This window comes from Gadus chalcogrammus, chromosome 10 (genome assembly GCF_026213295.1).
Source record: "Gadus chalcogrammus isolate NIFS_2021 chromosome 10, NIFS_Gcha_1.0, whole genome shotgun sequence".
NCBI lineage: Eukaryota > Metazoa > Chordata > Actinopteri > Gadiformes > Gadidae > Gadus > Gadus chalcogrammus.
Window position 1 is genome coordinate 5,584,511 of NC_079421.1, and position 24,410 is coordinate 5,608,920.

A 24,410-nucleotide genomic window follows, 5' to 3' on the forward strand; every position below is an offset into this window, starting at 1 on the left:
TTAATACTAAAACCGGTTAAATCTGGTTAAAGTGAGAATAAAGTGAGAATTGATTTGGAGTTATAGTGTTCGATGTGCTATCACAACAAGGGTTATAACTCGGAGAGGTCGATTAAATATGATAAATATATCAAAAGCTGTATACAAGCAGTGATATTAGTATACACAAAATGTGCGTGGACGACAAATTACACAGTATCTAGAATGTAATTATTATGCGTACATTAAACAGTTTCATCATCCTCCTCCTCATCATCATCATCATCACCCCCCCCCACTCCCCACCACGCCCCGCCCCTAACCTTCGTCACGCTCGCTGTCCTCCTCTTCGTCACCCTGGCCTTCGGACGACGCCATCTGGGGGTTGCAGTGACAGAAGCGCTTGGAGAAGTGAACCAGCACCCTCTCTCTCTCCTGGGTCTCCCCCATCAGAGGGAAGGCCTTCAGGAACATCCTGAAGGCACACACACACACACACACACACACGCACACACACACACGTACACACACACATGCACACGCATATACACACACACTCTAAGGTTATATTTTTATGCTCTGCTCAATCTCCGATTAAGTTATTACAACACATTCAATCTGACATGTGAGAGACATACAGTATCTTTATGATATTAATATTGCGACTATCCATCATTGCTGACACTGTGTATTACTCAAGTGCATATTTAGTACCACGTACAACTGATGTACTCAAACTTGTAAGAAAATATTTAGAAATTGTTTGAAAAATGTCGAATACGGTGACGAAATGAGAGACTTGGCTTTGAAATACACAAAGAACTGTCATGGAAATGGAATGGAATCGACGTCAGGTCGGTGGGCTGAGTCTCCGGTTGCACGCGCCCTGCAGTGTGTGTTGCAGCCGCAGCACCAACTCACTGAGTAGTGTCAGGACTAGTGTTACATCAGCTGGGGTAACACACCAGGCCCGGAGGGACAGGTAGGAGAGTAGGATGACAGGTATGAGGCAGCAACATACACACACGCACACCTTTACACACAAACACACACACACACCCGCACCTTGACACAAACACACACAGACATACACACACCTTCTCACACACACACACACACACACACACACACACACACACACACACACACACACACAAGCATACACACAAACAAGCACACACACACACCAACACACACACGCTAACGCACATGGACGACGCAGGCCGGAAAAAAACGGGGATTACAAGTTGTGTTGTGTAAATGTGTGCACCTTGACTACACTGTGCTGAACTCTAGCGCAATTTGGAACAAGAGATTGACAAACATGACAAATCTTGATCGATACACATGTCAAATGTGCTCATTCACACGCGCCTGCAGGAAGCGAGTTAGACATTACCTCAGGGCCCTGTCCAGAGACAGGCCCGACAGGTCAAAGAAGCTCAGGTACTCGGACGCCACCAGCTGGCTGAAGTCGTTACTGAAGGGAGAGAGGGAGAGAGGGAGAGGGGGGGAGAGAGAGAGAGAGAGCAAGGGAGAGAGGGAGAATTTCATATTGATGTATACCAGGTCATACAAACATGGGGACTGGGAGAGGGCATTATTAACATGTAGAAACATTTAGTGGTTTAGCCAAAACGAGTTGCGATCAAGATGTAGGTATTTTTCTGGCCGTGACAACGTACAGAAAAACTCCACTCAAACTCTGAACAAAGGATCCCCACCCGTGGTGTGTTCAGATTTGTCTATGTGTGCGGTTGGCTCTCCCAGACACACTGAGAGGGTCTTAGGAGTCCTGAGATGAAAAAGGTGGAAGAGAAACCGCTGCGGACTACGAGACGTGACGGACGGCTAACAGGATCGCCCCGCTGACACTAGGGCTGGGTGATATGGACCGAATCTTCTATCACGATGCATGTCATTTCATATATCCATAACAGTATACATCAAGATATACAGTAGTACGTTTTCTCTCAATTCTATGAAAAAAAATGTCTACCCAGAATAACCACAACCACATCATAACTAACTTTTAGTAATCCGATATTCTAAATACAAACTAGAGTTACTTTCTCCTTTCTCCTTTTATGGGACTCTTGTTTTGCCTCAGACGGTTACGGGACGTTTGTTCTGTTTCACGCTCCTCCATGTTTGTTTCTGTATTTGTCTCGTACGCTTAATGGACGTAAAGCAGGGGCAGAATGACGTAAAGTAGAACAGCAACAAGGAAAATAACAACGGATAGACATTTCTCACTGGGCCCTGAAACGCATTTACATTGAGGGGATTTTCCAAACGCTTTTATCCAAAGTGACTTTTAACCCTTCATTCACACATCCACACACCGACGGCGGAGTCAACCCCTCAGGGCGACAGCCAACTCATCAGGAGCAGTCAGGGCGAGGCGTCTTGCTCAGGGACACCTCGACACTCACAGCTAGGAGCAGGCGGGGATCGAACTAGCAACCTTCCGGTTACCGGTCAACCCGCTCTGCCTCCTGAGCCACTGCAGCCCTTCCATGCTCTCCGGTCCGTCCCGGGACCTACTTCTTGCCGAGGTGTCGGGCGACGTCGCAGCGCTTGAAGCCCTCCAGGTGGAAGAGGCGTTTGGCCAGGCGCCGGGCGGCCTCACAGTCGGCACGGCAACCGTTGGCCAGCGTGTCTGTGCTGCCGACGCGCTCCAGACGCTCCGGCTCGCAGTCGTCCGTCTCCGACAGCCCATCCGTGAGGTCCGTATCACTGGGGAGCACGCACACACACACACACACACACACACACACACACACACACACACACACACACACACACACACACACATAGACAAACACACACGTACACACACATAGACAAACACACACGTACACACACACACACACACACACACACACACACACACACACACACACACACACACACACACACACACATAGACAAACACACACGTACACACACATAGACAAACACACGTACACACACATAGACAAACACACACGTACACACACATAGACAAACACACACGTACACACACACACACACACACACACACACGTACAAACACACACGTACCCATAAACACACACACACACACACACACGCACAGAAACACACACACACACACACACACACACACACACACACACACACACACGCCCACAAAACCATTTGCAACAACAGGTTATTATTCAGTTGGAGGGGAACTTGAGAGTTTTAAATGGACTGCTTTACATATGGCCCCAGCTGTATGAGATGACTCAACAAAGGAGAGAAGGACTTTTGAACATGGACTCCCCTCCATGTTTCACCATTTATCAATGACCGGATGGACGCCAATGTAAATGGAATAATATAACTATGAGTCATCAGCATTTCAATTGATAAATGTTGGAATACTCCGTTTTTATAATAGCATTTCAAGATAAATGCATCATTTCATAATTTAGATTTCTGCAAAACCTTGATGAAGTTCGTGGAACAGTTTTAATGAGCAAATTACATTTTTGTCATCCTGAGCAGGCTGTGGCAGTGGGAGTATTTTTCCAGCATAATTGCTTAAAGCAAAATGTAAACGGTGCTAAATGACCCGAAGACTGCACATCCTATCACTTGGGTTTCCTGTTTTCTGATGGGTTTATCGGTGGCTTTCCGAGAACAGAGCCGTTTCCCCAGATGATCTCTTTGGACCCCTGGGTAAAAGCAGAAACATGCTCTGCAAGTCGCCATTATTTTTAAATCAGGGATATTCATAGCCTCCATTTCACACTTTGAGGAAGGGATGTCTGAACAAGCTATTACAGTGTTATTACCGGTCCTGTTTAAATGAGTCAATGCAACACACAATCTAATCTTGTATAATCGACCCATTCACATTTACCTTGGGCCACTCAACATGCATCCTACCACAGCTACTGCACGCTAATGGGTATAAACAAAGCTCTGGTGAGGTATAAACTAACCTTTAGATAATAAAACCTAAATATTAATCGAAATAACCAAAGCAAAAACCTGTCCATTCCAGGTCAAGTTTAAAGTCCAAAGATAACCTACAATTCAATTTCGCGATTTAATTTGAAGCAAGATTACACATAATATTGACAATTCTCAACCTAGACAATTAGGCAAATGCTATTTTATTTAGAATACCCTGAAGATAATGCATCAGTTAGTTTTAAATGTTTAACAATGTTACAGTCTAGGGTGAAATATAGTCTGGCGTACTAGACTAACAGACAAGCCCTTTGGAATCAGTGGAGCGATGTTAAGCCAACAGCTAACACTCTAAACGTAGCTCTGGTAGCACGCGGCTAGCAGCAGCAGACAGCTAATGGAATATTCAATCATTTCAAAGCACAGCGAGGGCGGTCTCCTGGGTCCCACACAAGGACATGGATACCGAGGTCAGTGGATACACACCCCACACACACACACACACACACACACACACACACACACACACACACACACACACACACACACACACACACACACACACACACACACACACACACACACACACACACACACACACACACACACACACACACACAGTGCTCCCCAGTGGATTTGGTCAGGGAACCGGAATAATCACTGGGAACCTTTGAAGGCGGATTAAAATAGGAAGGTGAACGCTGCTTGATGCCTGAGACCGGCCTCACGCAACATTTGGTTTCATTAAACTCTCGTTTGTCCTTGATTTATCCCTCAGACCAACATCAACATCTCCAACGGTGATGTGGTGGGCAGGGTCTAGGTGACAATTAGATCTAGGTACGAGGTTAAAGTGAGTTTAATCTCTCCCAAGCAGATCCATTCAGTCTGACATAAAACCCCCAACAGTGTCCACTGTGAACTGTCTGTCCAGCGTATCTTCATAACCCAGATCAGATCACTGGTCCGACCCCACCCACAGTAATTACATCGTCTGATTGGCAGTGCATATGAAAATAGAAAATGTATTTATGTCAACTGCCAATCAGACGGCTCCGTCTCTCAAAACCTGGCGCAATCCCGTCCGTGATTGTCCGGCTCCTGAGTTCCCGTGTCAGCATTCCCTGCTGATGATTCAGATGGTTTGCTTTTTTACATAAACTGATTAGGCCAATCGTATTAGGCCTACTCAATTCAATATGCACCCTAGTGTTGTGCTGGTGATCTACTGCAGGTCGCCATGGATACAACGGAAGCTGTGTGTGTGTGTGTGTGTGTGTGTGTGTGTGTGTGTGTGTGTGTGTGTGTGTGTGTGTGTGTGTGTGTGTGTGTGTGTGTGTGTGTGTGTGTGTGTGTGTGTGTGTGTGTGTGTCTCTTTGTGTGCGGCATATGTGTGTGTCTTTGTGTGTGTGACCTGTGCTTGAGCAACATGGGAGAAAGAGAGGCTAAATTGTATTCTGCTGTGACACTCTCCATCATATGGCCGTCACATGGACCTGAGAAATGGCCCGGATCCCACAATCCCACCGCACACAGGCACACACACACAAACACAAACCTATATCGTTAAGCCGAGCCATAAACAATATCCAGTCTACAGGTTCACCATCAAATTGCCTTGGGCTGTCTGACTGGATTAATTCAGCAGGCGGCCTGACTGAGACCTTCTCATCAATCATTCAATTCAACGCTCATATCAGGCAGGGGGGGGGGGGGTAAGGCTGTCTCCTCAATGATGCCCGCTGCCAATGATAGGACAACTCACTTTCACACACACACACGCACACACACACACACACACACACACACACACACGACATATACAAACCCACACACACATACCCACACACAAAGTAGCACACCCAACACACACACAGCTGTATAGTGAGAGAGACAATCATATCGAATCCTCCTAAATCCTTTTCAAATTTCCTATTTACCCAACGCACTGGTTCATATCCCATGTCCCCAGGCCTCATATATTCCACTACTTCAAGGGGTGTGTGTGTGTGTGTGTGTGTGTGTGTGTGTGTGTGTGTGTGTGTGTGTGTGTGTGTGTGTGTGTGTGTGTGTGTGTGTGTGTGTGTGTGTGTGTGTGTGTGTGTGTGTGTGTGTGTGTAACAGAGGGCAAGATGCTGCACGTCAGTGACTACTCGGTTTGTGTGTCACCCTTCGGCCTCCCCACACCCACTAGGTGTGCCTCTGTGGGGTGTGTGTCTCTTAATTGCATGTTTAGATGTTGGATCACATGACCTTCTGCCACACACGCGTATTGACACAATATTAACACTGGGCTTTTATAACAGACAAATTGTGGTTCTCAGAAGACCTTTGTGTGTGTGTGTGTGTGTGTGTGTGTGTGTGTGTGTGTGTGTGTGTGTGTGTGTGTGTGTGTGTGTGTGTGTGTGTGTGTGTGTGTGTGTGTGTGTGTGTGTGTGTGTGTGTGTGTGTGTTTCTCTAGACTGTGGCCACATTGGACTGAGACTGCTGCTTATCAATTGCAGCATAACAATTGCTAGTCTGTGGAAATACTATGGTGCTTGAATTGTGTGTTGTCACGTCTGTCGTTCATTCACCCTTATGGTAAACAAATAGAGGGCCCACACGTATAATTAAATGTGCCGTTCGACTACAATTAGTCTGTGCGCAGAGCTGACAATGACGTTATTGCGAGTTAATAGTTATTTTTTTATAGACATTGCAGAACGGCTGGTCGAGGTTCAAAGAGCAAGTTTAATTGTGACGAGGATAACAGTTAAACAACTCAACATCCAAATAAAAACGACAGCTTGAGATCAGTCCAGGTTTCACTGGCTTTATGCTACTTAAGGGTATGATCCGACTCGGATCGATTCCATAATCAATCTGTTTTGCTTTGACGCGCAGCGTAAACCGAAGTCCCCACTAGAATGGGAAGCCAGAAGAGCAACAGCCATCAACGGTAAAAATAAAAGTATAAACTTACAGAAGTTGAAGTAAAAAGTCAAAATGAACATCATATTCCTGGTTCCACATCGTCGGTGGAGCACCACGGGGATTGGGTGAGCGGATCTGTGCGCGTCATCCAGCGGTCAGAACTGCGTTCGGTCGCTGATCGCCCAAGAGAACCAGAATTCGTAGTTTACCCGACGTAAGCGGGACGTGGAGTCCCACATTTTTTACAGCTTTCACAGACCTCAAACTTAACTTCCACGACCATATGATATCTCGTTACGTCAATAGTCAACAGGCAGGGGTTTATTTCCCGTCCGGCGATTCCTTGGAGGCTGTCTGCGTCTGCATGCCCAGTCAGCTCAGGAGAGGATGTGAGGGGCGGAGCAGCCGGCCAGAGCGCATATGAATTATAATGTTTCGACTCCGGGCTGTACAATAGGACTGTGTTTCCAGGCCAAGATACTTCCTCTACATGGAACTAACGGCGCCGGGCCAGCAGAGGATTTGAATATCAGTGCGAACCCGTTGTGCTTTGGCAGAGACTGCACATATGCAGACCTTAGCTGCCATGCCAGGCGAGAATGAGACAAGTGGACAAGGCTATTTAGAGACCAGTTTGATACTGGAAGGGAAACACACTCTAGGTATTCCTGCATTACAGAACCCAAGTCAAAGAATGACAAACACTCTGTAAAACATCTAAAATGTTTGTGGACTGTTCATTAGATGAAGATAAGATAGGACACACCCAACCTCCAGCCCAGATCTAAACACCAGCACACTGGGTGGGGAATGCTGATGCTTATCAGCCACTGACTCCAGGACTATGCATCCCCACCGGCCCGTTCTCTCCCCATGCGTCTCTCCTTCCCTTCCATCTGATCTGAGACAGGAAGAAGAATGGTGAGGGGTAACTCCCCCCGCCCCCCCCCCCCCCCTCACCCCCAGACGTATGTGTTTTGTGTTTTATCCCGGAGCAGACAGACAGATATTGTGGGCTCCACACCTTGATCTTGTCTCTGGATGCCGTCTAAAACACGTCTGGATTAGACAGACAACAGCAGCAAAACAAAAAAGGGGCTTTCTTGGGAACAACACAGAGGCTCGGAGCTCGCCGAGTCCTCCTCTTCCTCTCGGACCGTGTTTGGAGTCGTACGATAATAACATTCACGACGTGTTGTTGTGGACACCGATCGCACAGGAACAGAATAAATAAGTAGCATACAAATGCCAGTATTATGAATAAATGTGTGCCACCAACTCGTCCCACGGATAAAAACATGTTTCAAATCCAAATGAAAGTGAGAACTTTGTGTTAACATATCATCACGAGTCATCGCGTTATTTTAGGATGACTTCAACTGGCAGCTCCATCCCAACATTAATAATATCATCGCTCTGCTCTCCAGCGTAAAACCTGGAACAAGATGATAATAGTAGGGTGTGTAGTCCCCTTGGATGAGCCAATAAAATCTACAAGACAAAACCACATCCTACATGTTTGACCCCAAAGCAATAACCTGTTTCAGCTGATTCCTTCCGAACGATACATCAGTGTGTTCTGAATCAGACCAGGGGCTGCGTGTCATAAAATTATTCTGATGCCTACATACAAGTCTCAGTATACACGAGATTACTATTTACATCGGCTCTTCTCTACTACAGCCAGATGTGTTAATCAGACACAGCTGGCCTTGTAAACCAATACTGCTACAACGAATCATCTGGTATGTGTGTCACATCTGATGCAAACAGTTTAAAGCAGACGTTAACAATCAAATTATGATTGTAACTCATGCTATGAGTATTTACTGTACCTATTTGTGTATGGTTACCTTGGGTAGAATCTGCAGTAGCTATTTTAGGCTACAACATTTCCGGACCACGTATCAAGGTCACACAAAAATTAGAAACTATAACTATGACAACCATTGACCAAAAAGTGTATTTTACTGTGAACGGCAAATTGTAATTCAAATGTTTTTCTAGTGAGAATATTTAGTCCCATTACATTGACAGGATTAATCTCTCTCTCTCTCTCTCTCTCTCTCTCTCTCTCTCTCTCTCTCTCTCTCTCTCTCTCTCTCTCTCTCTCTCTCTCTCTCTCTCTCTCTCTCTCTCTCTCTCTCTCTCTCTCTCTCTCTCTCTCTCTCTCTCCCCTTGAAAGACAAACACACACACACACAGGTGACCCAGCCAAGGTGCAGAGGGAGGAAGGTGTGAGACAGTGTGCAACAGCTAGCGTGCCGTATGAACGAGACCCACAAAACAAGACCGAAATAGCCGCCTTTAGCTACAAGAACCCAATCTGCTCTGGCCTCCGACAGAGGACAAACGTTACTGTTCCTAACCATGATAAGAGCATAGCTCATGCTCCTGTATCAGAGATAGAGCGCCATGGGGCTGTTCCTCAAGGACCTGGACATGCCTCTGGCACAACCCAGTGTGGCCTGTCTCCCAGGAAACATGGCAGGCCTGCAGCACAGAATAAGCTCCCCCAGAACCAAAACACTCATCATGGCTGCTACAGTCATATTATGGGATGTGTCAGAGAAACCTAAAGTCAGGCTATAAATAGAGAGGCAGGAGAATAAATCTGCTGGTGTGATTCAGTCTGTACACGTGTGCATGTTGCCGCGTGAAGTTGTGTGTGTGTGTGCGTGTGTGTGTGTGTGTGTGTGACAATATCACCACCACCTGACAGCCATCCAAGTGGATGCATAATCTGTGGGGATATTTAGCCGCACTACAAAACCACACTGGCTGCTTCACTCCACCGTCGTGACACCAGGAAACACGTCTTTGTGTGGTGTCATGAGGCGGAGAGAACAGGTGGAAGGAGGATAAAGGAGAGAGAGAGGATGAGAGGGAGAGAGAGGTGGAGAGTGCAGGGTAACCAGAGAGAGAGACTGGATAAAGATGGGCGTCGAGGCTTCTTCGTATTCACACAAGTAAGCACTTTGTCGCACAAGCATTGGGTGCGATTCTGTTAACGCATCCACGCAGTTGCCCTCATAGCTCCCTTGTGTGTGCATATTTATGTGTGTGCGTGTATATGCATGCGTGTGTGTGTATGTGTATGTATGTGTATGTGTATGTATGTGTGTGTGCGCCAACGGTGTACATGGGAGAGATTAGTCAGAAGGCAGAGCTGCTCGCCTTGATACGGACGCGGCGGCAGCGGAGGCTGTTATCTGTTGAGGTGGGCTCTGATCTGCTAGGCGAGCGAGTGCAGGGCGAGGGGGGGGCGGGGGGGGGGCGAGGAGGACGCTCGTATACGGTGTACGTTCAAGCAAACACAGAACTCTTCCCGTGCATGCAAATGTCCAAGAGGCATATAAATATACATGCCGAAAGATTCACGTGCGCTGATGAGCGTCGTCTACAATTATGTGTGTGTGTCTGTCTGTCTGTCTGTCGATACTATTCTGTAAGTTTATACTATGTGTATAGACAGCATACTTTAAGGTCCGTCGTTCAACCCAATGACATTCTCAGGCAGATACATTGCAATGGGAGACCGAGAAAGGAGGAGAGAGAGAGAGAGAGAGAGAGAGAGAGAGAGAGAGAGAGAGAGAGAGAGAGAGAGAGAGAGAGAGAGAGAGAGAGAGAGAGAGAGAGAGAGAGAGAGAGAGAGAGAGAGAGAGAGAGAGAGAGTATGTAGGGTGGTTTCATTTAACTCTTATTTTATAAACACCGGGCATCAACAGACACACTATTTTCTCATCAACAGCATTCGCTATATGTCTCACGTTAATAGTGTAAGTGAGATTGAGTGTGATGAATTACACCCTGCTTTCACAGAGGTGCCGTCAAGGTAAACAGCACAGGTGTGGCGGATGAACCCAATCACGGCGCCGATCCATCAGATGTGTCGCCGCCAGACGCGTTACCGCGCATCGTCTCCTGATGAAGCGCTGGCTCCCTGCCAAGCGTCTCTCGGTAATTAACTCGGCCCTAACCGATCAGAACGACCGAATGGCGGTCTTGTCTGACTGACGGAACGGCTGGCCGGCGTGACGAACCGACGCGCGGTGCCAATGACTTCCCTTTTGTCTGCCTCCTCCCTGAGTGACGGCGGGGCGACCGAGAGACCGAGGGGCGACCGAGAGACCGAGGGACGACCGAGAGACTGTTGTTGTTGTTCCCGTTGGTCGCTCCACAGCTGCTGCTCCGTCCCGTGGTGAAGCCGAGTACTGGCCTGCAGAGACCCAAGGTGGAACAACGCAGGACCATGCCAGAGAGAGAGAGAGAGAGAGAGAGAGAGAGAGAGAGAGAGAGAGAGAGAGAGAGAGAGAGAGAGAGAGAGAGAGAGACAGACACCGGGAGCACTGTGGGGGAGTAGGAGACTGAAGTGGCAGGGAGGGAAGGGAGCAGGAGGAATGGAAGAAGAGAGACAGGAAGAAGGAAAAGGATGAAGGTGAGATAAAGGCTTGAAAGAAGGCATGGGAGAGGACAGGGGGAGGGAGGGAGGGAAGGGAGCAGGAGGGAGGGAGGCAGGGGGAGGGATAGACCCGCTGGGACGCAGGGAGATACCGCATGATGCAACCAGAGACCAGACAACACATATGGACCGCAGCGATTTCAGAGAACAGAGTACAGCTGGTATTCACGTCTTGCATTCACTGAGATCGTTTGTTTTTTTTCTGACGCTAGGTTCCAAGAGTTGTGCGATGGAAACAATGATTTTGCAGATAATACACAGGATGCTTGTTAACGCGCTCCTGGTTGTGTTTACACATTTGACCGCAGATTAAAAGTAATTTGTCCCGAATTCCACCGAAAACCCTTAGGGACCTTTAAACCGTTTCTAGGTCCAAGCAAGAGGTAGAGACTACATTGCATTTATTGATTTGCAACCCCCAGAAAATAAAAAAAATCTGTAACAAAATCCATATTATTATATGATGACAAATATATTGCATGATTATTAAATCAAGATGTGGTAAATATATAAAACAATAATGAAAACAACCTAGCCTATGCCTTTCAGACTGCCCAGCACATGTATCCACTAAAGATGTAAGTGTTTAAGTGGCTGGATTGTTAGTTGGTAACACACACACACACACACACAAGCATGAGCCACACATGCGCGCACCCTGCTGGGCAGAGGAAAGCTGAAGACGATGATGTCATGACATAAACAATAGCTCATTCAGCTAGGAGCTGGAGGCCAGGAAGCTAGGCCGTGCCTAAAGGACAACATCTGTCGAAGGAGAGCGAGCAAGGGAGAGCGAGCACCCGAATAGTCAGAAAAAGAGAGAGAGAGAGAGAGAGAGAGAGAGAGAGAGAGAGAGAGAGAGAGAGAGAGAGAGAGAGAGAGAGAGAGAGAGAGAGAGAGAGAGAGAGAGAGAGAGAGAGAGAGAGAGAGAGAGAGAGAGAGAGAGAGAGAGAGACGTCTAGTATTCCTAATTCATTCTACAAATCCGACTAAACCATGGATCCAAAGAGCTAGCTTAGCAGCATCAAGAGCAGGGAGCCAGCTATGTTATTTTACCTGTAAGTGTGCATTATGAGTGTGAGCTAAACCCCAGGTCACCAGGGCTGCGCAGTGACCAGGCAGACAGACAGACAGCCAGCCACGGGTCACGTTACGTTTCCCTGTCTTTTGGTTTCCCCATATGGTTCCTGTTATCACTTCCTGTTCGCAGTACTTCAGTGGCCTCCTTGCTCCCTAAACCCGGGTGCCATTAGGGTAATGAAACGTCCAGGAAAAAACTCAGCTGCTGCTAATAAGACCACATCTCCTTCAGCGTAGCGTTTTGCGCAGGTAGAACCAGAAAACTGGGAACAAAATGGTGGCCTTTGGGGGAGGGGTGGGAGGTAGGGGCCGCCGGGGGGGGAGGGGAGGGCCGGTCAGGTAGTATAACAGAAAAGCCCAGACTCAACAGAATGTGGAATCCCAGTGGAGATGAGTGCGGGATTGGGGGTTACTCTTTACTTTATTTTCATCTTTTCTTTCCTTGTTTATTCTTGTTATGTCCATTGACGCGTAGCTTCTACGGTTCCCTCCATAATCTATTGGCATTCCACGTTTCCACTCACAGGCTGTAAGGGCGCTGATGCGATATGTCATTATCTCATAAAAAGAGAAATGGGCTCACAAAGCTAACCACGTTGACCAAGAAAGAGGAAAACATGACAATGTTATGAAGGCCAAACAAACATGTCACAAATGATCCAAGGTTTATAAGGAAGTGTATGTTCTGCATGCGTGTGCTCCACTGGTCAGTGTTTTTGCTCACCTCTAACTCACTGCCTGATCATTCGCTTATCGTCACTCTCTTATAATCTTTTGCGTTGCTGTCACAGATACGCACATAAACATGTGTTGTGGTGTTATCGCTGTGGCTCAGCCCGTTCCTTGTTACTGTGTCTGTTTCCCTGTGTACCGCCATCCTTGTGACGGTGTAATTATGGTTGGAGGAAGCACGGTCGTTTGATGGGTGGGTGGGAGGGGGAACTCCATAGTCCCCTGCCTCCAGGGTCTCTTCAAACCCTCGCTGTCTCAATGTGTCCGGCGCTAAATTACCCAGACGAGGGGAATAGCTGAGCGGCTCTGTGTTTCATGGTGCCGCTCGGCGAGCAAAAGGAGGTCAAAGTCAAACGCTGCAGTGCCCAAAACCGCTGGCTCATTTTCTCCCAGACTTGATAATATCTAAGCTGGGATGTGCGTCTAAACGCAGGCTGCTACGGGGTCTGGGTGGCATAGATATACTGACCAGATGAGGCCTGTGCTGCGCTGGTCAGTGGAACGCATGCGTCAATGCCGCCGCCATCTGGCCGAAGTCTCATTGATGTACGGTTCAAGACATTCACACATTCCTAGGGCAGTTCATTCTTCTGTATTGGCCCTCAGAGCAGCATAACAAACAGCAGAGAACAATAGGATCATGGGGGCTGTACTTTGGCCTGCGTGTTACCTTTTGACCTGGTCATTTCCCTCCATGTCAAGGGGTATGTCTTGAAACACAGCGCAACCACCTCCCAATACTTTGCATATGTGGGTGTGTGTGTATCTGTGTCTGTGGTGGACAATGGGGGGGGGGGGGGGGGGGTCTGCAAGTCTCAGACAGACCACGCCCCCTAAACCTACACAAACACCAGACTTGGGTCTGACTCCAGTGACGCCACCTGCTGGCCTCATTGTGTGTGTACAGCCACACACGCGCACGCACACGCACACACACACACACAGTGTCTATCGATCTGTTTCATTTTACACATCAGCAGTATAAAAGCATGCACACTCTGGAGTCAGAGGTGAGGAAGACAAACTCAGGCCTCTACTTGGATTAAGATCGATGAGGAACAACTGCATGTCTCAGACAACCTACAGCTGTGATACTACCACAGTGTACAACAACACATTAACAACACGTGCACCAGAACCAGCTTCTAATTTCTCAGTGTTAATCCAAGGAAGGCCAGAAGGAGTATTGAGACAATGTTGTTTGGTACGAGGTGGTTGTCATTAATACATTAACACATTTTCAGCCCATGAAATGCAATCCATCCACTCTTCTCATATCGTGTGTCGGTAGATAATGTAGCTTGTCATAACAGCAGCTAACAGTAATCTTCCTAGTCATTCTCCATAAAACAGCAGCACTTTGTCTTGTCATTTGGGACGATGATGTGATACAACCACTGTGAACACATTGACAACACACACACACACACACACACACACACACACACACACACACACACACACACACACACACACACACACACACACACACTAATCAGCTGTTGGTAGCTGTTGGTCGCTATGGAGACAGTGGGCGCTATCTAGGCTAAGGAAGTAGAAGATGCTAACGCAGGCTCCTCCTTACCTGCCGGCGGTCCCAAGGGCTCCAGAGCGTTCCTCCGGGCCCCCGCGGGGGTCCGTGTGGTATCCGTTGGCCGTGTCCCAGCGTCCGGGCTGGCTGAGCACACACTCCGACCGGCTCCCCGGGATGGTGGTCCGCAGGGGGCTCCCCGCCCCGGCGCCGTGCCCGGGGGGGTCCGTCCTGCCCCAGACCTCCCCGCCCTCGGGCGCCCCGGCCTCGGCCCCCTCATGCTCCTCCACGGTGGCCAGCTCGGGCTCCAGCGGCTCGGGCCCCTGGGCGAAGGCCCTCTGCTGGATGAGCGGCGTCAGCGGCGCCTCGAAGCTCACGCAGCTGTCCGTCTCGTCGTTGAGCGACAGCACGTCCAGCGAGTCCAGGCTGCTGTAGCAGGTCCCGCCCCTCAGCAGCGCCGACTCCACGATGCGCTCGAAGGTGGAGCTGAAGCCGTCCCTGCTGCCCCCCCGCCCGTCCCCCTCGCCCGGGTGCCTCCCCTCCCCCTCCTCTTCCTCCTCCTCCTCCTCTTCCTCCCGCCTGTCCACCTGCTCAACGATCTCCTCGAAGGTGGAGCTGAAGCTGTCCTGGGTCTGACTTGCGGGCCCTAAAGGCTGGGCCTCGCCGACCTCCTCCTCCTCCTCCTCCCCCCCCACCACCTCTGTGACGGCCTGTTCTACCGAGGATTCGAAGTTGGAGCTGAAGGCGTCCAGGTGGGCCAGTGTGGGCGGCAGCTGACCTGCTCCTTCCTGCTCCTCCTCGTCCTCGTCCTCCTCCTCTATCCCATTCTCTAGCCTGAGAGGGGAGAAGAGTGGAGGGGAGAGGAGAGGAGAGGAGAGGAGAGGAGAGGAGAGGAGAGGAGAGGAGGAGAGGAGAGAAGAGAAGAGAAGAGAAGAGAAGAGAGGAAAGGACGAGAGGAGAGGAGAGGAGAGGAAAGGACGAGAGGAGAGGAAGAGGAAAGGAGAGGGGAGGGGAGGAGGGGAGAGGGGAGGAGGGGAGAGGAGAGGAGAGGAGAGCAGAGGAGAGGAGAGGAGAGGAAAGGACGAGAGGAGAGGAAAGGAGAGGGGAGGGGAGGAGGGGAGAGGGGAGGAGGGGAGAGGAGAGGAGAGGAGAGCAGAGGAGAGGAGAGGAGAGGAAAGGACGAGAGGAGAGGAAAGGAGAGGGGAGGGGAGGAGGGGAGAGGGGAGGAGGAGAGGAGAGGAGAGGAGAGGAGAGGAGAGGAGAGGAGAGGAGAGGAAGAGGAAATGAGAGGGGAGGGGAGGGGAGGGGAGGGGAGGGGAGGGGAGGGGAGGGGAGAGGAGAGGAGAGGAGAGGAGGAGGAAAGGAAAGGAAAGGACGAGAGAAGAGGAAGAGGAAAGGAGAGGGGAGGGGAGGAGGGGAGAGGGGAGGAGGTGAGGAGAGGAGAGGAGAGGAGAGGAGAGGAGAGGAGAGGAGAGGAGAGGAGGAGGAAAGGAAAGGAAAGGACGAGAGAAGAGGAAGAGGAAAGGAGAGGGGAGGGGAGGAGGGGAGAGGGGAGGAGGTGAGGAGAGGAGAGGAGAGGAGAGGAGAGGAGGAGAAAAGGAGAGGGGAGGGGAGGAGGGGAGAGGGGAGGAGGTGAGGAGAGGAGAAGAGAGGAAGAGGAAAGGAGAGGGGAGGGGAGGAGGGGAGAGGGGAGGAGGTGAGGAGAGGAGAAGAGAGGAAGAGGAAAGGAGAGGGGAGGGGAGAGGAGAGGAGAGGAGGAGAAAAGGAGAGGGGAGGGGGGAGGGGGGAGGGGAGAGGAGAGGAGAGGAGAGGAGAGGAGAGGGGGGAGGGGAGGGGAGGGGAGGGGAGGGCAGGGGAGGAGAGGAGGGAGGGGAGGGGAGGAGAGGAGAGGAGGGGAGAAGGAATATGGAAAAAGAAAAAAAAAATCATTCCAGGAAAAACATTCCAGTCATAATAACTTTTCATTCAGGAGAAAGAGCTAGTATTTGAACCAATAGCCTCCCCAGACACACTGACAGATGCAATGTTTAAAAATAATGTCTACGTGATACACTGAGTAGACAGCCTTTCCTGTAGAGCCTTTTTGAAATCCCACATCTTTACTTTGGACAACAAAGGAATAATGAAATGGAAGTCCATCCAAATATGCATTAAACATATTTATGATAGCTATCACTGAAACAACTAAACGTTAAAAACGTATATACGTATTATGAATAAATACATTGATTTGTTTATTTTCCAACCATTAAAATCTTTACACTAAAATAGATGCTGCTACGATATGACCTCGTATCTGTATAAGATACACATCTATGTTTCATCTCACAGTCTCCCTACAGGCTGCAGTGAGTCCTGTCATGCTTTCCTCTGTAACCAAGGCTAGGGTAGTTTGTTTCCCCAGTTCTTCTCTCACAGATCAACTTGGAACTTTGCTCTGATGAGTATATCCTCTCCCGAGAATCTGTTGTTTATTATTCATTAGCAGCGGTGGTTTGTGGCGGCTTGTGAGTCACCTCGCATGCACTTCTGATCTCTCATGCGTTTCCCTGCTCATGCATTCCCCTGCTTGTTATTGAACAACCAACAACATGGGTTCATCTGAATCAGGCCTTGCGTTGTGTTTTGCACCTTGGCGATGTCGGTGGGTTAGGGGTTTGTGGGAAGAGAGCGAATGGGCCGACAACATGTTATTAGCTCAAACAAGCGTCTAATTTCTCAGCGTTAATCCCAAGAAGGCAAGGGCCTAACTAACTGAGCATTGAGACATCAAGCATGAGTTGGTTGTCATTATTACAACACATATTTCAGCCCATGTAATGTAATCCATCCACTCTTGTCATATCATGCGTCTGTAGATAATGTAGCTTGTCATAAGCTCCCTGCCGTTCTCAGGACCGCAGAGTCGCTCACCGTCTTCCGAAAAAGACTCAGGACTCACCTGTTCAGAGTCCACCTCGACTCTGCATAGCCACCCTCCACCTTCTGCCCACCATTGTACATTGTATTGTATTGTGTTGTATTGTATTATAGTACTTAACTGTGTAGCTGCAGTAGCTGCTATCATTGCTGTAACACGGGGAATTGGTTAGCCTAGCCTATTGTTGCACTTGCACTTGGTTCTATGAACATCCTTTCTGTACCGACAGCGATATATTGTTGCACTTCTTATGACAAATGTACTTATTGTAAGTCGCTTTGGATAAAAGCGTCTGCTAAATGCCCTAAATGTAAATGTAAAAAGCTACCTAATCTAACCACTCCTAGTCGTTCTCCATAAGCGGGCAGTACTGTGTGCGGTCCTGGGGGCTGACTGTGTCCCTGACTCACCGCTCTGCCTGTGGAGGCTGAGGCCAGCTCTCCTGAGCTCCGGTCCCGTTTCCCTCCTCTCCGTCCTTGACCACCTCCGTCTGCTCCGCTCCTCCAATCGTCTCCCCCTCTGCAGAGCCCTCGCACCCCTGGCCCTCTGCAGGGCCCTCCACAGGGCCCTCGCACCCCTGGCCCTCCACAGGGGCCTCGCACCCCTGGCCCTCTGCAGGGCTCTCTACAGGGCCCTCGAGTCCCGGGCCCTCCACAGAGGCCTCCTGTCCCGTGCCCTCCTGTTCTGGGCCCTTGCGTTCCGGGCCATCGCTTGTCCCCTCGCTCTCAAGCCCGGGTGCCTCGGCCTCCCGTCCCGGGCCGTCTCTCGTCCCCTCCTCCTCCTCCTCCTCCTCTATCTCTTCTCTTACTCCCTCCTCTCCTCCCTGCGGGGCCGTCTCCCCCTGTGGGCTGTCCTCCCCCTGTCCCCCGTCACCTCGCTCCCCCTCAGTCCCGCCCGGGTCCTGGTCCGGGCGGGGGGCGGGGGCGCCGGGCTCCTCTGGGTCGGGGGGGGAGGAGGAGGAGGACGGGGGCAGGGTGTGCCCCTCCTCGGTCATGGTTCGCTGTGTGCTGCTGTGTGTGTGTGTGTGGGGGGGGGGCGTGGAGGACGATGAAGAATCAGAACGGCTCTTCTGGACCGGGAGGGGGGAGGGTTGGCTATTTAGACTTCCTCCCTGGTGAGAGAGAGACACAGATGGAACAGGACACAAGGAGGGAGAGAGAGAGAGACGGGGAGGGAGAGAGAGAGAGGGGGAGGGAGAGAGAGAGAGGGGGAGGGAGAGGGAGAGTTAAATGGACATATTGATGGGAGGAGAGCTACAGGAAGGAGTTGGCTAGGACCCCTGACGTGAGTTTGTATATTTTACCAGCTGTAGGTAGAGGTAGAGATAGAGGACACCTTCCCACCGAGTTGGGGGAATAGGTACAAATAGGCCTGTGTGTGTGTGTGTGTGTGTGTGTGTGTGTGTGTGTGTGTGTGTGTGTGTGTGTGTGTGTGTGTGTGTGTGTGTGTGTGTGTGTGTGTGTGTGTGTGTGTGAGAGAGAGTGCTTGCATGTGTGTGCACAGTACATGCGTGTGTGCGTGTGTATCTGTGTGAAACAGTTTGTCTCCTAAGCCAAACGAGGCCCAAAGGAGCCTTAAAAAAGGAGAGCAAGGAAAGCTAGAGTGAGGAGACTTAAGGACGACAGACAGGCAGACAAGGAAAGCGGATTGCTCCATAAAGCCCCAGTAGAGTCCTGCTGGAATGTTCTAGTCTCTCTCTCTCTCTCTCTCTCTCTCTCTCTCTCGTTCTTCCAAATGAATGGTAAATGAGCAATCTACTCCAAATCAGTGCTTTGATCAATGAAGATGCAGAGCATAGACCTCAAGGGACTCAGGAGCCCGTCTGATGTTCCAGAACTCTCCACCATATCTCTGCCCTTCATGTGGGAACACCCCTGCTCATCCACTGAAGAAATAGCATTTTCACGTTTGACAGAAATAGTCGCCAAGAAATGGAGATGTTTCCATCCAAAGATGCGCGATGCTGTTAATGGTGGATTTACTTAAAATGTGTAAATCCTCTCATTTATATGTCACTGCTCTGGCAAGATAACATACTTGATGTGAGAATGACATTAAACAGTAAAAAGATCATATATTATAGCTGGGGTATGAATGGAACTTAACTTAAGCGCTGATGTGTAAAAGTCAATCTCATCCACTGCTTTTGTGAATAGCTCCGACACAGAGCAGTCTGGGGATCAATGTTCACGCTTAAGAGACGTCTGAAAGAGCTCTTCCTGTCTCTGTGTGCAGGAAGCAGAACAAATGAAGTGGCTGGGAGAAGGTATGATAGCACACTTGGAACACATCCCACTCTGTCTATATGGGGAAAGACATTGAATACCGATACCGTCTTTAAGTCTATTAGCGTTCGTCCCTGATGCAGACTGCCCGTAGCAGAATTAGGTTAGAGGGGGAGAGAGAGAGAGAGCGCTAGAGAGAGATAGGGAGACAGGCGCAGAATGTTTACTATCAAACTGCCTGCGACCATATCTCTCTGATAAACAGAGGATCCATAGAGAGCAGAGCAGTGCTGAATCATCAGGAGCGAGAGACACAACACAATACTGCAGTACTATACTGTTCTACTACAACAACCACAGCACCAGCAGTGCACAGTCAGAACTGTGTCAACGGTCACAGCAGCAGAGAGGTGCAGCTGCTGTTGTACCCTCTCGGCCCATTCGTCGGCGGACGTTGGTTTGTGTCTGCCTACCTCATTAAAGCGCCGACGCCGACGCCCTGAACGTATGTCCCGTCTTATGAATCTAACGAGTTTCCTTTTCACGTAAGCTCCGGTGAATCTTAAACGGTGGTACACTGATCCTCCCCTGATTCTGACCCCTCTGCTCACAAAGGCCCGAATCCAGCAGAAAGCCAGCGAGAGCCTGGACTTGTTTTCACCGACGGGAACGAGAGCGGTGTTTGCGTTGTTTGACCTTTGGTCGCTGAGCAGCGCAGTGTGTCTGCTGCTCTGCGGTCTATCTGTGGTGAGCGGGACATTGAATCGTCTACCAGTACATCCCGTTACTGATGATTCCCCATTGGACGACTCTGCGTCATAAAGTATGTGAGAAAGTTTTATGCCTATAGTAACACGGAACCTAATCAACAAACAAGGAACCACTTAGAAACAGCATGTTGGCTGAATGGACTGGTGATGCCAGTATTACCAGCCAACTGAACGCAGCACACACTTTGGAGCTCATAATTGTGTACTACTTTGCAATCATTGAAGCGATTACACAAACTCATTTGCACAAATTAGCCCACATTTAAATGTGCTAACAGCGGCAAAACAAAGGCACTTTTGCCAACACTAAACGGTAAAAAAAATGACACAAGAAACATTGTAATTCTAGTGCTGAATCATCCTCGTTCTGCTGAACCCCATGTGTCTTTCTCCCTCCTGCGTCGAGAAATACTCTGATTTATGTAGACCGCTCTCCCTTATCCCGAGACGTCTGCTGCTGATGTTTTTGTTCTTAAATGAGCCATTGACTGGAGCGATTAATTGTTGGAAAAACGTGTTTAGATTTTTAAACTTTCCACTTTTGTCAGCAGAATTGTGGAAGTCATTGATAAAGCCAAAGACTGTTATGCCTGATAATGATAATGTCTGTTAATGTATCACTCTTATCTTTGACTTGCTATTCTGCCTTGTGTGTGTGCTAGTCTGCATTTCTTGATGTCGATCTTTCACACACTCACAAAGAGACACACATCTCTGATAAGCCACCGCCTCATACGTCTCTCTCTCTCTCTCTCTCTCTCTCTCTCTCTCTCTCTCTCTCTCTCTCTCTCTCTCTCTCTCTCTCTCTCTCTCTCTCTCTCTCTCTCTCTCTCTCTCTCTCTCTCTCTCTCTCTCTCTCTCTCTCTCTCTCTCTCTCTCTCTCTCTCTCTCTCTCTCTCTCTCTCTCTCTCTCTCTCTCTCTCTCTCTCTCTCTCTCTCTCTCTCTCTCTCTCTCTCTCTCTCTCTCTCTCTCTCTCTCTCTCTCTCTCTCTCTCTCTCTCTCTCTCTCTCTCTTGCCGCTTTCACACCAAAAAGAACCGAGAGCCAGTTCCGGGCTGGTGCTAGGGCCAGTTCCAAACTGGTTCCAGCCTTACCCCAGTTAAGAACCGGTTGGTTTCACACCGGCCAGAGCCAGCCATAGAGCCGGCGTGAGCAACGTCATGACGTCACTACAAACGTCTCCGCTAGTGAGCTTGGACAGAAGCATACGGCCGACATCTTTCTTTATTCTGGGTGGAAATAGTAACATAGTTACGCCATTAAATGCGTTTATGGAAACATTTTTAGCGAGAAATGTGCATTTTACTTTCATAATGTTCGCTCGGTGAATGTGAAGGATGTTTGGTTTGATAGTTATGACGAAGAGGGAACGCTCCGTTCACTTGCATGGACACGGACTCATCTAGCTGCGTTGGCGCGTTGACGCGTTGAACCACCACACAATGATCAAGCGTCAGGTTAGGCGCGCAGAAGAACCCTCGCGCCAGTTTCAAACACAACAACAACAATTTCGTCTTCGATTCAATCCGTGTATGGTTCGTTCTTTGAATATTCCAATTTAAAACAAAATCAGAAAAAAACAAAAAAAAGAACCATACACGGATTCCCGTCCATTGTTTACTTCGGTGTTTTAAAAAATGCCGGTCTTCGTTGGTCTTCCTGTTTATGAAGGTACGGATAACTCCGCCCCCTGCCCCCGGCGTAAAAGCGGTTCTAGTTCTAGCCCAGCTCTAAAGTGGGGCCAGAGTTGAACCGGTTTTTAGGGGCCGGAGCCGGTTCTTTGGCGGTGTGAAACCAAAGCCCTGGCCCTAGCTCCGAACTGGCCCGGAACCGGCCCCGATTTTGCGGCGGTGTGAAAGGGGCATCTCTCTCTCTCTCTCTCTCTCTCTCTCTCTCTCTCTCTCTCTCTCTCTCTCTCTCTCTCTCTCTCTCTCTCTCTCTCTCTCTCTCTCTCTCTCTCTCTCTCTCTCTCTCTCTCTCTCTCTCTCTCTCTCTCTCTCTCTCTCTCTCTCTCTCTCTCTCTCTCTCTAAAAGTAAAATAAAAAAAACCTTAGAGGAGTTATCAATTCCTTAGAGGCAGCACAGGGGGCCTCTGGGAGTTATAGGAATGATTGCCCCATAAAGCCCGGGAACTGGTGAACCAGGGGCCAGGTAGATGAGGTGGTGGCAATCAGGGCTCCAGGATAGCCCTGATTGGAGACAGAGCTTTTCACCAGCTTTAAAATACGGGCCGGTGCGATGCACGTCAGGGCTGCAGTCATCCATCCGTCATCAAGCCAACCAACGGGGGGTCGGCTAATTAACCTCTCAGTGTCTCTGACCTACTTCTTTATTGCAGTGGGAAGTGCAAGTCATTTTCCGGGCCCACTTGTGTCAGTCCTTTGTTTGTCTAGTGAGCAGACGAGGGGCGTCTCATCAGGCGGTTTGAAGGACACCTTCTGGGTGGATTACCAGAGGTCGTTCATTGTAAGTGTATCAGCTAATTTACAAGAAAACGTAAAAAATCAAATAGGATACTAAACTCCAGTTGCTCAATCCACATCATTGCACAGATAATCCCGAACGGACTCATTGAATGATTGCATTACATCCATTTTTAATCTCCAGAAGTGAAGATTATCCACAGCCACCATGTTGGGCCATGTATTATGCAACAGAGGACTTTATGTGGATGTGTTGTGATGGTCCATAATGCCATGAGCAGAAACCACCATATCAAAGGGGCATCCATCTGTTGAGCATATTGTATGCAGCAGCAGCAGGCTATATACTGTTACATACACCATGAGGCGCTATTGGAGCATCAGTGAAACACAGTGACTAGCCACCAGATTCCATACAGGGTGAAATGCTGCTGGTGGAAGCTCCGAGTTGCCTCATTGGCCACTGTGTTGTGGCAGACAGCGCTCTCTAAAACGAACGAGGCCTCCACCTCGCTGCTATGCTTGGACCCTTTGGAAGCTGGCCTCGGCCTCATCATAGTGCTACATGCTGCTCTGGTGCTGGTCCAGACCGGAGGGAATCAGAGGCAGAAGTTCCCATTTCAAAATGACATTTGGGTGGTGGATCTTCCTCCGTCAGTGTAAACAACAGCAATAACACTTGGGTCTTCTGGAATCAATACGCCAAAGTGCTCCAGCTGGTGTTTGAGTCTGTGGCGCAGCGCTCAGGTTGTGATGGAGCCAACCGTTTAATCACCCAGACCGGAACTGCCCTTTAAAGTCTACATCCACTTATTTCTGGGTATTACATCCACTGTGCATCACAGATAGCAACAGGGCCCCCCTGATAAACAGGCTGTTCCTGGACACCTATGACCTGAGAACACCACTGCCAGTGCCTACAACGTGTTCAGATATAGTCCTGTGGCCGTCCTGGGAGAACCCCCCCCATCCGCGGTAGATTCATTGAATAAATGCTGCCTCATAATAGAGGTGACCAATTGACCCGGCCCCTGCTCTGGGGGTCTGCAGCACTGGGGTGGCACTGCGGTAGACACAACAGCATGTGCACCCACCACCCACGGTCCCGGGCCACGGCCCACACCAGTGGCGGGTTGGGAGAACGCTGCCGTGTTGGAGCTATACAATGAGGAGGAGTAGGAAGAAAGCCAGGATGTGTGTGTGAGACTTTTCCTAATTGCTGGACAGAAGCGGGGAATGGAGAGAGGTGCTACTGGATCGCTTCCAGGTTGTTGTTTGGTTTTTTCCCCCCCCCCCGTCTCTCTCTTCCGGTCTGCCTGCATGCATGTCACACAACCCCCCGGGACAACAGAGCCTTCTCCTGGGTAACCCCAGGGCCCCACTGGTGTAAAAGCAGCAGCCTCCCCCAAACTATCACTTCTATCCCTGCCATCAAGGTCAACAGCTTG

The 24,410-nt window shown here is 49.5% G+C and overlaps 1 protein-coding gene across 1 annotated transcript in view; it reads right to left on the reverse strand.

Annotated features, from left to right (window-relative positions):
• The window catches only part of psd2 (pleckstrin and Sec7 domain containing 2), a gene marked incomplete at its 5' end in the record, with an annotated part of 31,588 nt that extends 13,257 nt beyond the window's left edge, over positions 1–18,331 (reverse strand). The window contains 5 exons of the mRNA XM_056601134.1: positions 303–454; positions 1,379–1,459; positions 2,527–2,718; positions 14,679–15,458; positions 17,955–18,331. Of these exons, the coding sequence (XP_056457109.1) occupies positions 303–454; positions 1,379–1,459; positions 2,527–2,718; positions 14,679–15,458; positions 17,955–18,331 (1,582 nt within the window). The remainder of the gene's footprint in view (positions 1–302; positions 455–1,378; positions 1,460–2,526; positions 2,719–14,678; positions 15,459–17,954) is intronic.
• Positions 18,332–24,410: the final 6,079 nt, after the last annotated feature.